Here is a 12,247-nt window from a genome sequence, read left to right on the forward strand (position 1 = left end):
CTCGCTCAGAACCTCCTCTATCTAGACCAGTCTACCTTGCTCCGGTACCCACCGGGGAAGCCCCGTTCTGCCGGGACTCAGCTTTGGCCGGTCTGGGCCCTACTCAAGCGAGTCCTGGCCCTTCCCTAGTCGGTCTTGAGAAGGCAGAGCGCGCTCCCGGAGGGATTCCCTGAGACTGCCCCCTTCCATGTTCCTCCTCGCCCTCCTCAGCCTCAGGCCCTCCCTCCCACTTCCACTCTGATCCCTCTCGGCCCCTCCCTGCAGTCGGGCCTCCTAGTCGGGCCTCCACCACTCAGCTCTCCCTTTCCCTACTCTCCAGCCCCTCCCACCCCGACTCCGGACTTTCCTGGGACCGCCTTTACCTCTCCCTGGAAGCCCCTCCCCTTCGAGGGGCAGCCCCTGTCGGGTTATCCCAGCGCCTCCCTCGGACAGCCCCTGGGCTTGTGACCAAGGCCGCGCCGCCTCCACTAGTCGCAGCTGGCGGAGAATGACTGAGGGGCTGCCTGCCGTGGGCGGCCTGCCAGAGGGAGGGGGAAAGAAGGAAGGGGGCGGGGCTGAGGGGGGCGGGCCTGGACTTGTGGAGTGAAAGCGAAAGGCCGGCGGCGAGCCTGGAGACCCAAGATCTTGCAACTGGAGCAGCATGGCCAAGCCTTGCGCGCTGCGCCTGAGCGGGGAAGCCCGCAAACAGGTAATGGGGGATCGGGAGGCCACAAAAGGGCCGGGGAGCCCTCCTGGATGGAGGCCAGGCTGAGTACTCCAGGGGACCAAGGCCGTGCCAGAGAACTCGACCTCTCCTTAGTGCTTTCACTTCTCCCGGCGAGGATTCCCAGATTCTTGCCTTCTGGCCAGTCTCTGCACTGAGCCTGGGCTTCCAGGGAGATGTGGCTTGTGGTAGGGAGGGCCTGAGCCAAGTTGGAGGGCATCCGTGTGTGAGTGGGATCTCACTCTTGACAACTGAGACCCTTAACCAACATCCGGGTACTGCTGTCTGTGCAGGTGGATGTCTTCAGGCAAAATCTTTTCCAGGAGGTAAGTCTTCTAGATTCAAGCGATTTGACTCGGAATCTTAGACTAGTACTTGAGGGCAGAAACCTCTCAGAGTGACCCCCAAATCCATCCTGGGCCCTACTTCCCTTATCAGACCTTCACCCAAGGCTCCTAATTATTGATCTCTACCTTTAGTTTGACTCCTCTTAATATTCTCTTTACTTCTGCCACTTCCTCTCCCCTCTTTTGGTGTGGAGTGAAAAGGTGTGGCCCCAAAGTCCTAACCTTGGTCTGCCACTTCCCAGCTTGGGCAAGTCCCTTCACTTCTCATGGCTTCATTTCCTTATTTGTAAGTATTAGAGTCAATGATTTACGAGGACCCTTCCAGTCCTACTTCTCAGACACCTCTGGAGCATCTTCCGAGATTTCCCACCCTTGCAATGTAACCCACAGGCAGAGGAGTTCCTCTACAGGTTCTTGCCACAGAAAATCATACACCTGAATCAACTCTTGCAGGTGAGTGGTGGGGACCCCCTCACACCCCATCCCAAGGCCTCTCTCCTCTCCACCCACCCCCTCTAGCTAACAACTGGGCTCAGCATGCAGAGAACAGTTATGAGGGGTGGACTGGAAGCGTTAGGATGGTGTGAGGCCTGAGCCTGGGCAGAGGGTGGGTGGGCTGCTTGGAGGGAAGGCTGTGACTCAGAATGAGGGGCATAGGCTGGGCCGCCACTGACAGGAGCTCTGTGCAGGAGGACTCCCTCAATGTGGCTGACCTGACCTCTCTCCGGGCCCCGCTGGATATCCCCATCCCAGACCCTCCACCCAAGGATGATGAGGTGAGGCACTTAGGATGCAAAGCTCAGACTATAAACCAGGTGGAGATGATGGGCCTCCAACCTCCCAAGACTTTCCTGAAGCTACTGTCCCCCCCCCCCTTTTTTTTTTTACCTTAGATGGAAACAGATAAGCAGGAAAAGAAAGAAGGTAAGAGAGGAAGGGGTGGCTGGGGAAGAAGAGATGGCACATTGACTGCTAGATGAGAAGGGGCCTGAATGCCCTTTTTTTCACAGTTCCCAAGTGTGGCTTCCTCCCTGGAAATGAGAAGGTTCTCGCCCTACTTGCCCTGGTTAAGCCAGAAGTCTGGACTCTCAAAGAAAAATGCATTCTGGTAAGCCTGGGGACTGGGAGAAGGAGAAAGGGAAGACAAGCCAGGCCAGGCCCTCATCTCCTTTGGAGATGCAAGTCTTTCACTCAGGGACCTGTTTCTGAAATAGGAAACTTCCTCTGGGCTTTGGGTTTGGATACCTTGGGTTCTCATTCCGCTAGACCTCTGATTTCACAGTGATATCCCTGTAATCAGAGCCTGCTGTGTCCACCTCCATATTGTCAGAACCCACCTCTGTACTAGGTACACAGTGCAGGTGTTGTGCCATCATGAGTTGGTTTAGAGCCTGGGTCCTAGGGGCACCTGGGTGGCTCAGCGGTTGAGTGTCTGCCTTTGGCTCAGGTTGTGATCCCCGGGGTCCTGGGATCAAGTCCCGTATTGGGAGGGGGAGGTTCCCCTCAGAGATCCTGCTTCTCCCCCTGCCTGTCTCTGCTTCTCTCTTTGGGTCTCTCATGAATAAATAAATAAAATCTTTTAAAAAAGAAAAAAAAGGGGATCCCTGGGTGGCGCAGCGGTTTGGCGCCTGCCTTTGGCCCAGGGCGCAATCCTGGAGACCCAGGATCAAGTCCCACATCGGGCTCCCGGTGCATGGAGCCTGCTTCTCCCTCTGCCTATGTCTCTGTCTCTGTCTCTCTCTCTCTCTCTGTGTGTGTGTGTGACTATCATAAATAAAAAAAAAAAAAAAGAAAAAGAAAAGAAAAGACAAAAGAAAAAAAAAAAAAAGCCTAGGTCCTAGAGACTGCTTGGGCTCAAATCCTGAGTCTATACTTACCTAGCTGGTTACCTTAGGTAAGTTTCTTGGACACTCTGTGACTCAGTTTTTTTCATCCTTTGAATATAGTAGGAACATGTATCTTTAAAAGTTGCTGTAAAGATTAAATGAGATCTATATAGCACAGTGCCTGGTACAGTAATAAGTCCTCAATTAAATATAGTTATTAGGAAGTGGCAGCTAAAAGGAAAAACCCAGTAAGTTTGTTGAATGATTCCTACATGATCATAACTCAGGTGATCACATGGATCCAGCACCTGATCCCCAAGATTGAGGATGGAAATGACTTTGGGGTGGCAATCCAGGTAAGAAAAGGGTATATGAGGACATTGAGAGCAGGGAGAGACTTAGGGAGTGAGGGGTAGGAACTAGCTATGATCTGGGAGGAGGAGGAAGTTGGTGGGTGAAGGAGGGAGGAGACGAAGTGTTTTTCTTGCCTCCCATCTCTCTCTCTCTCTCTCTCTCTCTCTCTCTCTAATCACAGGAGAAGGTGCTAGAGAGGGTGAATGCAGTCAAGACCAAAGTGGAAGCCTTCCAGACAACCATTTCCAAGTGAGGGCAGCTGAAGGACCAGCATGGGCGGCTGCAGGGACATTTCTTTGGGGTTTCCAAAGCAGGGCAATCCTATCAGAACAATGGGGAGCCCTGGAAAGGGTCTGAAAGAGTTCTCTCTCATTACCCATTCTTGTGTTTATCCTCTTGCTTTTGGCAGGTACTTCTCAGAACGTGGGGATGCTGTGGCCAAGGCCTCTAAGGAGACTCATGTAGTGAGTAGATAGTCATCAGCCTTTTAGCTGGGGCTGGCTGGGGGTGGGGCAAGGAAGGAGGGGCTAGAGGTCTTCTTTGTCTGTTTTCTGACCTTCCCAATATGGAAAATATTAAGCCAAAAGCATTGGCTCAAAAAACTGATTTGGGATTCCAAAACTTTGACCCCATTCTCTGCTGATCCTGTGGGATTCCATTTCTTGGTGCTGAGAAGGGGCTCATCCTCAAGTTACCTATTCCCTATATGAGGAAACCAGATTAATGTCCCAACCTCTCATGGGGCTGACTCAGCTTTGCCTCCCACATCCCAGATGGATTACCGGGCCCTGGTGCATGAGAGAGATGAAGCAGCCTATGGGGAGCTCAGGGCCATGGTGCTGGACTTGAGGGCCTTCTATGTGAGTATGGAATAAGCCCCTATGGGAGATGGTTGAGGGGGATAGGGGAAAAGCCAAGAACCTGACTGCCACCCTTCTGGCTTTCTTCCAGGCTGAGCTTTATCATATTATCAGCAGCAACCTAGAGAAAATTATCAACCCAAAAGGTGAAGAGAAGCCATCTATGTACTAGTTCAGGGAAAAAAATAAATGACCTATGATTGTGTGGATTACCTCTGGTGTGTGTCATTTGTTCAGAAGGCATTTATTGTCACCTATGTCCAGATACTGAATGTGAATCTACTGGTGGGAAAGAGAGGGGATGCCATGACAGCAAAGATGAACGGGAAGCCTGTCCTGTTCTTCTTTCTTAAGAAAGAAGTCATCGTGAAGAACAGAGTGGAGATTGTGACATGTCATGACAGCCATATAGGTAGCCTGTATTTGGGGATTTCGCAAGATCATTTCCATCTGGGGGGGCTCATGAGTGCTTCCTGGAAGAAGTGGCATTTGCACAGACCTCTTACAGGAATTTGGACTGAAAGCTGAGCAAATCTGGAGAAAGCTCTGGGGCTGAGATCAGGGAAAGAAGAAAGAACGGGAACCCTGGGTGGCGCAGCGGTTTAGCGCCTGCCTTTGGCCCAGGGCGTGATCCTGGAGACCCAGGATCGAGTCCCATGTCGGGCTCCCGGTGCATGGAGCCCGCTTCTCCCTCTGCCTATGTCTCTGCCTCTCTCTGTGTGTGTGACTATCATAAATAAATAAAAATTATTAAAAAAAAAAAGAAGAAGAAAGAACACTCATCATCACCTCAGAGCAAGCCTGAGTGAGGTTTCACTGGGAGAATTATGGGTGAAAGGTGGGACTCCTTCTCAAGAGCAGACAAGGGCAAAAAACACTCCCAAGACACTGTGTTGAAGGAAATAATATCGCAGGACATAAAGGGAAGGATGGGTCTGTAAATTTGTTCTCTTTTCCCCTCCTTCAGCCAATTACCTCTTTTACTTCTGCAGAGACTACATTAAGGAAACCAAGGGCCATATATCCTGGGTGGCAAAAGTAACACCGCTCGTTAGCGATGGAGCTGGCCTACAGTACAAATCCACTCATCCTATAGTAGGAGCAAGGCAGTCCGCTTCGTGCCCAGGTTCGGAGACCCGGCGCCCTGGGACACCCGGCGCCGGGCGCGCGCTCCACCCGGCTGGCTTTGCTGGGCCTGCGGGAGCGGGCGGCACAGGTCTCAGACCCAGCCATCCTCAGGCCCGGGCCGCAGTCGAGCAGCCTAGCCAATCAGCGTGCGGGCGGCTCTCTCCAGTTTTCTGTGGTTCGCGGGAGACAAAGGCGGGGCAAGGTTTGGAGGCGGCCGATGATTGGGCAAAATGAGAACCTTTGAGCCTATCAAGGAGCACCATGTGGGCGGGCCTCCAGAAGCGGGCGCTGCGCTGGGCAGCCGGCTGGAGTCCCCCCAGTATCGCGCGGGTCTGGGGCCGCCCCCGGGGGGCGGGCGGGGGCGGGGCTCCGCGCCGCAGCGTGCTTACCCGGCCGCCTGCGTTCCGGGCCGGTGGGGGCCGGGGGCCGGGGGCCGGGTCCCCCGGAGCCGGCGGGCTGTCTTCGACCCGAGTCAGCGTCACTGCCGAATCTAAGCTAGGGGGCGGAGGGAAGGGGCCAAGGAAGGCGCCGGGGCGCTGGAGGGAGCTTCGCGGACGCGAGCTGGGGCCTTGCTCGCCATGGGGGAGGTGGAGATCTCGGCCCGGGCCTACGTGAAGATGTGTCTGCACGCCGCGCGGTACCCGCACGCCTCCGTCAACGGGCTGTTGCTGGCGCCCTCGCCGCGGTCGGGAGAATGTCTGTGTCTCACCGACTGTGTGCCCCTGTTCCACAGCCACCTGGCCCTGTCCGTCATGCTGGAGGTCGCCCTCAACCAGGTGCCGCCGCTGGACGCCCACCGACCGCCGCGAACCCCCCTAACACCCTTAGCCCAAGCCCATCCCCGGCCTTGGCAGCAGTGCACACCTCCAGGGCGGGCCGCACGATTGAGTTTCTGATGGCCCCTTTCCCACGGCAGGTGGATGTGTGGGGCGCGCAGGCCGGTCTGATAGTGGCTGGGTACTACCATGCCAATGCAGCTCTGGACGACCAGAGGTGAGTGGAGTAGCCGGAGGCAGAAGGCTAAGGGTTAGGGCATGAGGATCGAGAGAACTTTTGGTCATTCCTTCCATTTTTCCTTCGTCACATGCTTAGGAGCAGGGACTATATCCACCAGGCATTAGGCTGGGTATGAAGGAGCTCCCTGGAAGAGCTGTGGTGGGGGTGGGGAGGATAGCTGTGTATCAGTACAAGCTGGCACCTGATTTGAACTGAGGTGGCTGGCCTGGCCAAGTTCTAAAAGAGCACAGAGGAAGCCCAACCAGTAACTTTTGGGGGGAAAATTTTTCCTTATGTAGAGAAAAAGTTTTCTACTTTTGTATTAACCACATATCTGGATCAAATTATGCAGTTTTGTAATTTGCCTTTCCCTCCTCAGTAAGTATCTGCCATCTTTCCATGTCTACACCAAAAAATTTATCCTAATAGCTATATAGTATGAGTATGGATGTACTAGGATTTATTTAATGCCTTAAATATTGAGGTTGTTTCCTTTTTTTTTTTTTTGTTAATACACTGTCCAATCATTAAATTCTTTATAAGTGGAATTTCTGGGTCAGCATACGTATAACATACTGTTTAAATTTGGGTGGCTATGCCAAATTACCCTCCCAAAAGATGACCTTTGATTTTCACCTTGACTAGCAGTCCCGAGCACCTGTTTTCCACTGCACTCAAGCATTAAGTAGTTATGTATGAAACTTCTAGCAGGTCTGGCCCCCCAGGCCAGCTACAGGGAAAGGCCATCACGGTACCATCATCGAGGAGATCTGGGAAATCCAGCTCAGATGGATAGGGTCCACCCATAGTCAGCTCCTCACTCCTCTGATCTTCCCTTTACACAGTGCTGGGCCCCTGGCCTTGAAAATTGCTGGGCGGATTGCAGAATTCTTCCCTGATGCAGTCCTTGTTATGGTGAGTTTTGGGTTCCTGGGTGGGGAGTTGGTGAGAAAGTAGGAAGGGGGATCCTTGAAACCCTCACCCTCACCTTTCCTTGTCTGCACAGTTGGACAATCAGAAACTGGTGCCTCAGCCTCATGTGCCCCCTGTCATTGTCCTGGAAAACCATGGTCTCCGCTGGGTCCCCAAGGACAAGAACTTGTGAGTGCCCCACTCCCTCCACTTCTTCTTGGAAGCCCACAGCTCCTGGGCCTTCTCTGTCTTTGATCTTGCCCCAAGGGTCCATCTCTAGATGCTAATCTCTGGCAAGTGTCTGGCCCCACTGCCTGCTGAGTTTGACCTCCACGGGGGTTATTATTTCAGAGTGATGTGGAGGGACTGGGAAGAGTCACGGCAGATGGTGGGAGCACTCCTGGAGGGCCGGGCCCACCAGCACCTTGTGGACTTTGACTGCCACCTTGATGACATCCGGCAGGACTGGACCAACCAGCAGCTGAACACCCAAATCACCCAATGGGTTGGTCCCACCAATGGAAATACCTGAGCCAGGGCTGGGGGGTGGGATGGGGAGGGTCAGGATCTAATAAAGAGACTGGGCTGAAGGACAATGGTATGACTATTTATTGTGCCTGGGAGGCGAGGGGAGGGAGAAACCTCAATGGGCTGAAGTTGGGGAAAGTCTGGAGTCCTCAGTAGAAGATAGGATAGTCTCTGCTGGACCCATTACAGAATGAAAGGAGGCTCTCAATAGATCATTCCTTTTGTTTCTCCCCTGGGCTTCTTGAGCTTCTCAAAGTTCTTCAAGATGATGTCATATAATACAGCCTACAGGGCCAGAGAGGAGTGGGGGTCAGCCACAGGCCCCCAATGGCTCTGGTGCCCCATATCTAGCATTATGGAGATGCTAAGCTCTGTCACCCTTCACCCCCAGCCTACAGGGTCAGGTAGTAGGTGGCCTGGGAAAGCTGCCTCTACCCATCCCTGCCCTCACTTCCTCACATAAGCATTACGGATCTCCATGACCATCAGCCGGATGTCCCGGTACTCTGCCTCATCCAGCTCGTGCACCAGCTGCCGATAGTCACCCTGTGGGAGAGCTGGGTCAGGCCAGACTTCAGATGCATCCTTCCCCCACCCATATACCCTGACTTAGGCCTCACCTACCACATGGGGCTGCTTGGCTGCTTTGGTCACAGCATCACCCCGCTCAGAGAAATACCTGTGGGAAGTAGAAGGGTATGGAGTGGGAGAAGGAAGAGGGAGCCCAGGGCTATGTGCAAGGCAAAGGCAGAGTGTGAATGCAGGTGCCAGTGGGCAGTCACTTACTTGGATATTTGAGTGTGGAAGCCTTCCAGCTTGGTGTGAAGAGCGGTCATCAGCTCAAACACCTTCTCCTGGGGGAAGAATGCAACGGGGAAAGTGGAAAGCATCGTGGACTGGAGCAGTAAGAAGGGCAGAGAAGTGGGGCAGCGCTCTCACCTGGACAGCCACTCCAAAATTGTTTCCATCTTCAATCCGAGGTATCTGTAGCTGCAACCAGGTGGTGACCTGGGAAGAGGGAAAGGCATCAAAGCCACATCAGCTCCCTACCTAATTTCCAGGTTCCTGTCCTCTGCTTCCCTGCCCACAGTGGGTGAGGGAAGTATGCCAAGTCTGTCCTAAGCCCCAGGGCCCACAATTCTGGCTGCATTTGCTGTGCTCTCTGGCTCAGGCCTGGCTGGTGCTAAGTTCTACCTAGCAGGAACCAAGGAGGACAAAGGATTTGATCTGAAGCCTAGAGATGGAATTGGGAGGGCTCACCAGGTTGAGTTGCTCAATGACATCCTTGATCTCAGGCTTTAGACGCTGAAGGAGGACCACAATCTTCTCATTGCAGTTCACTGGGCCACAGGGAGGACCTAGGCAGTGGGCAACGGGGTCAGTCACCAGGCTGGGACTGTGTGAGGGCAGGGAAGAGCTCCTGGGAAGTGAGACTCCAGTCCCTTCATAGTGGTACCTTTGTCTTCATCTTCCCCTTTCTTCTTTTCATCTTTTTCTTCCTTCTGCAGGGAGAGAGGAGCTCTTGGGAGTCAGGCTGAAGGCTGATTTTCCCCATGATTGGGCCCCTCCTCCCAGCTCTTCCCAGCTTGCCTCCTGCTGTTTCTTTCGTTCCTCTTTCTCTTTCTCCTTGACTGGATCAGGTACCGGGATGTCCAATGGGGCCTTCAGATTGTTCAGGTTGGCTTCATTGAGAGCTGGCTCCTGGTGCAGGGTGGGAGGAGGGCTGGAGGCAAGGGCATCCCTCTCACCTCGCTCTGACGGCCCCCCAGACTCTCCCCTTGACCCCTCTCTCTAGCTTTTTGCTGCCCCTAATACCTTTAAAAATGCATCCAACTCAGAAATCTTCTTGGGGAAGTAGCTCCCCAGCAGGTTCTCTGTCTGTGTGTGAGGTGGGGTAGGGGAAAACGGAAGTCAGAATCAAATATTCTTCGAGGCAGTGAAGCAGGGCTGACACTGCCCAGCAAGGAAGGGTGAGCAGTGGGCGTTAGGTAGGGGTGGGGTGCTGATGGGGCAGGTCTTACCTTGGTACACAGGTCTTCACGGAACACGTCCACCTGTGGGACACAGGCAGCCCTTCACACACCTGGCTTTATGGCCAGTTCACTTGAGGACCGTTCCCTTAGGGTTTTGAAGGGCCTGACCTGGGGACGGGTGGAACGCATCCCGTGGGGTTGGGGAGGGTGAAGTGGATCCCCGTGGGGCTGGATGTGGGGGATGAGAACATTCCTGGTGGTGAAGGGCGAATGGTCCAAGTGAGAACAGATCGCTCCGGTCTCCTGGGCTGTACAAGGACGGGTGTAAGAGCCTCTGCGACTGGGGCAGGGACGGAGTGCCTTGTGGAGTGGCCGGGGGCCCTCCCGTGGGAAAGGCCATGAGGTGGCGGGGCAGCTCGCACCGGTCCGTGTGTGGCCCCGGGCCCCGCGCCAGCGGACCTCCCCTCCACGCCGGCTCTCCGCTTCACCGCACTCCGCTGGACCTCGGCCGCCGGCCTCTCCCGGCAGGCGGACCTCGCCTGTCTCTCCCGGGGCACAGGTGCTCCTGGCACCGGGCCTCACCGGGGCTCCTACCGACCTCGACCCGGACCCCGACCCCGACCCGCGACAGGGGCTGGGGGCGGGGCACGACGCCTGCAGCCTCTCGGAGCCACGCCTCCCTAGCGGGCCCTTCCTCGAACCCGCAGCGCTCACCTTGGCTTGGGCTTCAGGCTGGACCCTGAGCGTGGCCATAGCCGGGGCGGGGGGCCTAGCGCCGCACGAGACGCGGAGCGTGCACGGGGAAGAGAAAGCGAAAGCGGCGCTCGCCGCCCGCTCGGCCTTCCTGGGGAGCGGCCAGCGGCGGCGCTGGAGGGGGCGGGGCCGGCCCCGGAGCCGAGCGGGCGGAGGGCGGCAGGCAGGCCGGGCGCCCCCTGCCGGCCGCGAGGAGCGCTGCCACCGCCTCCTGCGCCCCAGCGCGCCTCCCCTCCCCGCCCTGCTCTCGAAGCCCAGCCTCTCCCTCCCCGCCTCCTCGCTTCCCGCCTTTCGTCCCCAAGCCTACGGCCAGCACCCCTGCTACTTCTTGCCTCGCCTCGCCTCGCCTCCCCACGCACCGCGGCCCCGCCTCCGGGAGCCCATAGGCCGGCCACTCGGCCAGTGCCCGCCTCCTACCTCCCTGCTCCCGGACTCTGGTTCCCTTGTGTCCCTGCTCGGCCTGGGACGGTGATAAGCCTTATCTGGCTCCTTTCCATCTTTTCTGGCCTCCCTTCCCTAGTCCTGGCTCCACGGGCATCGTCTGACCCATGCGGTGACATTCAGCCGCTGTCACCTCTTCAACCCAGACCCGGTCAGCTCCCTCCTGATCCTTATTGTGGATTACACCCCTCTCTACTCTCCACACGACCTCTCCAGCTTAAAGCTCTTTCCCAATTTCCTGTTTACTTTAGAATGAAATCTAAAGGGCTTTCCTGGCCCAGAAGGCTTGCCTGGACTGCCTGGCACCTGTTCTCCTTCAACTTCACTTTGTACTGCTTTGCCATCTTCCTTACACTTGCAAATAACCAGGCCTTCCATTGTTGCTTAAACCTGTTGTGTCATGTATCACCTTCATTCCTGCCTCAGGCCTTTGGCCTTACCAGTCCCTTGGCCTGACACACCCTTTCCCTGCCTGGGGTTGTCATTAGGTTCTCAGCTCAAATGTCACCTCTCCAGAGGTAACTCTCTCCATCATCCTTTATAAAGTATCTCCCTGCCAAGTCTCCATTACAAACCGACCTGGTTTAGTACATTCATAGCACTGAGCTCTCTACTATTAGCTCTCTACTATTACTATTTAATTTGGGGAGGGGGGACATAGTGTGGTTTAGACCAGGGTTTGACAAACTTTCCCTGTAAAAGGCCAGATAGTAAATATTTTAGGCTTTGAGGGCTGTATGGTGTCTGTAGAAACTACTTAACTCTGCCATTAGAGCAGGTAAATAGCCATACCTACCTAAATGAATTAGCAGGGTTAGGTTCTAATAAAACTGTCTATGGACCCTGGAATTTTAATTCTGTGTAATCTTCACATACCATAAAATATTATTCTTTGTTTTTTTCAATCATTAAAAATGTAAAAAACCTTTCTTAACTCTCAGGCCATATGAAGTCTGGCCACAGGAGGGCTGTGGTTGCTAGTCCTTGGTTTAGAACCCATACCGCCTGGGTTTCTAATTCTGGCTTTAATATCTACTAGCTGTGAACAAGTCACTTAACCTCTGTGTCTCGGTTTTCACTACTGTACAATAGGAACACTACCAAACCCACCTAATAGTGTTGTTATGAGGACTAAATGTCTTGGTTTATTTGAAGAACTTGGAGACACTTAGAACTCTGCCTGACACATAGTAAGCACAAGAGAAGTGTGTGCTATTATTTGTGAGTTAATTATCTGCTTCCCCCGCTAGCCCCTAAGCTCCCAAACAGCAGAAACCTTGTCTTTCTTATTTCTTTTTTTTTTTAAGATTTTATTTATTTATTCATGATAGTCACAGAGAGAGAGAGAGAGAGAGAGAGAGAGGCAGAGACACAACACAGGCAGAGGGAGAAGCAGGCTCCATGCAGGGAGCCCGACGTGGGATTC

General features: G+C 54.3%; 3 protein-coding genes across 3 annotated transcripts; 2 read left to right on the forward strand and 1 right to left on the reverse strand.

The window, feature by feature from the left end:
• The first annotated feature begins 174 nt into the window (after positions 1-174).
• On the forward strand, positions 175-4,299 carry PSME2 (proteasome activator subunit 2). The gene is made up of 11 exons (XM_041759014.1): positions 175-688; positions 997-1,029; positions 1,441-1,503; positions 1,740-1,826; positions 1,944-1,974; positions 2,061-2,158; positions 3,164-3,232; positions 3,412-3,479; positions 3,640-3,694; positions 4,004-4,090; positions 4,182-4,299. Exons 1-11 carry the CDS (start codon positions 641-643, stop codon positions 4,260-4,262), a joined length of 720 nt encoding a protein of 239 aa, XP_041614948.1. The 5' UTR covers positions 175-640; the 3' UTR covers positions 4,263-4,299.
• Positions 4,300-5,562: 1,263 nt separating this feature from the next.
• On the forward strand, positions 5,563-7,722 carry EMC9 (ER membrane protein complex subunit 9). Its single transcript, XM_041760225.1, has 5 exons — positions 5,563-5,994; positions 6,135-6,211; positions 7,060-7,129; positions 7,221-7,315; positions 7,478-7,722. Exons 1-5 carry the CDS (start codon positions 5,797-5,799, stop codon positions 7,656-7,658), a joined length of 621 nt encoding a protein of 206 aa, XP_041616159.1. The 5' UTR covers positions 5,563-5,796; the 3' UTR covers positions 7,659-7,722.
• On the reverse strand, positions 7,713-10,654 carry PSME1 (proteasome activator subunit 1). The gene is made up of 11 exons (XM_041760224.1): positions 10,342-10,654; positions 9,676-9,708; positions 9,470-9,532; positions 9,245-9,355; positions 9,111-9,156; positions 8,915-9,012; positions 8,594-8,662; positions 8,441-8,508; positions 8,279-8,333; positions 8,114-8,200; positions 7,713-7,939 (listed from the first exon to the last, which is right to left on the reverse strand). Exons 1-11 carry the CDS (start codon positions 10,378-10,380, stop codon positions 7,859-7,861), a joined length of 750 nt encoding a protein of 249 aa, XP_041616158.1. The 5' UTR covers positions 10,381-10,654; the 3' UTR covers positions 7,713-7,858.
• Between the last annotated feature and the right edge of the window lie 1,593 nt (positions 10,655-12,247).

This window comes from Vulpes lagopus, chromosome 6 (genome assembly GCF_018345385.1).
Source record: "Vulpes lagopus strain Blue_001 chromosome 6, ASM1834538v1, whole genome shotgun sequence".
NCBI lineage: Eukaryota > Metazoa > Chordata > Mammalia > Carnivora > Canidae > Vulpes > Vulpes lagopus.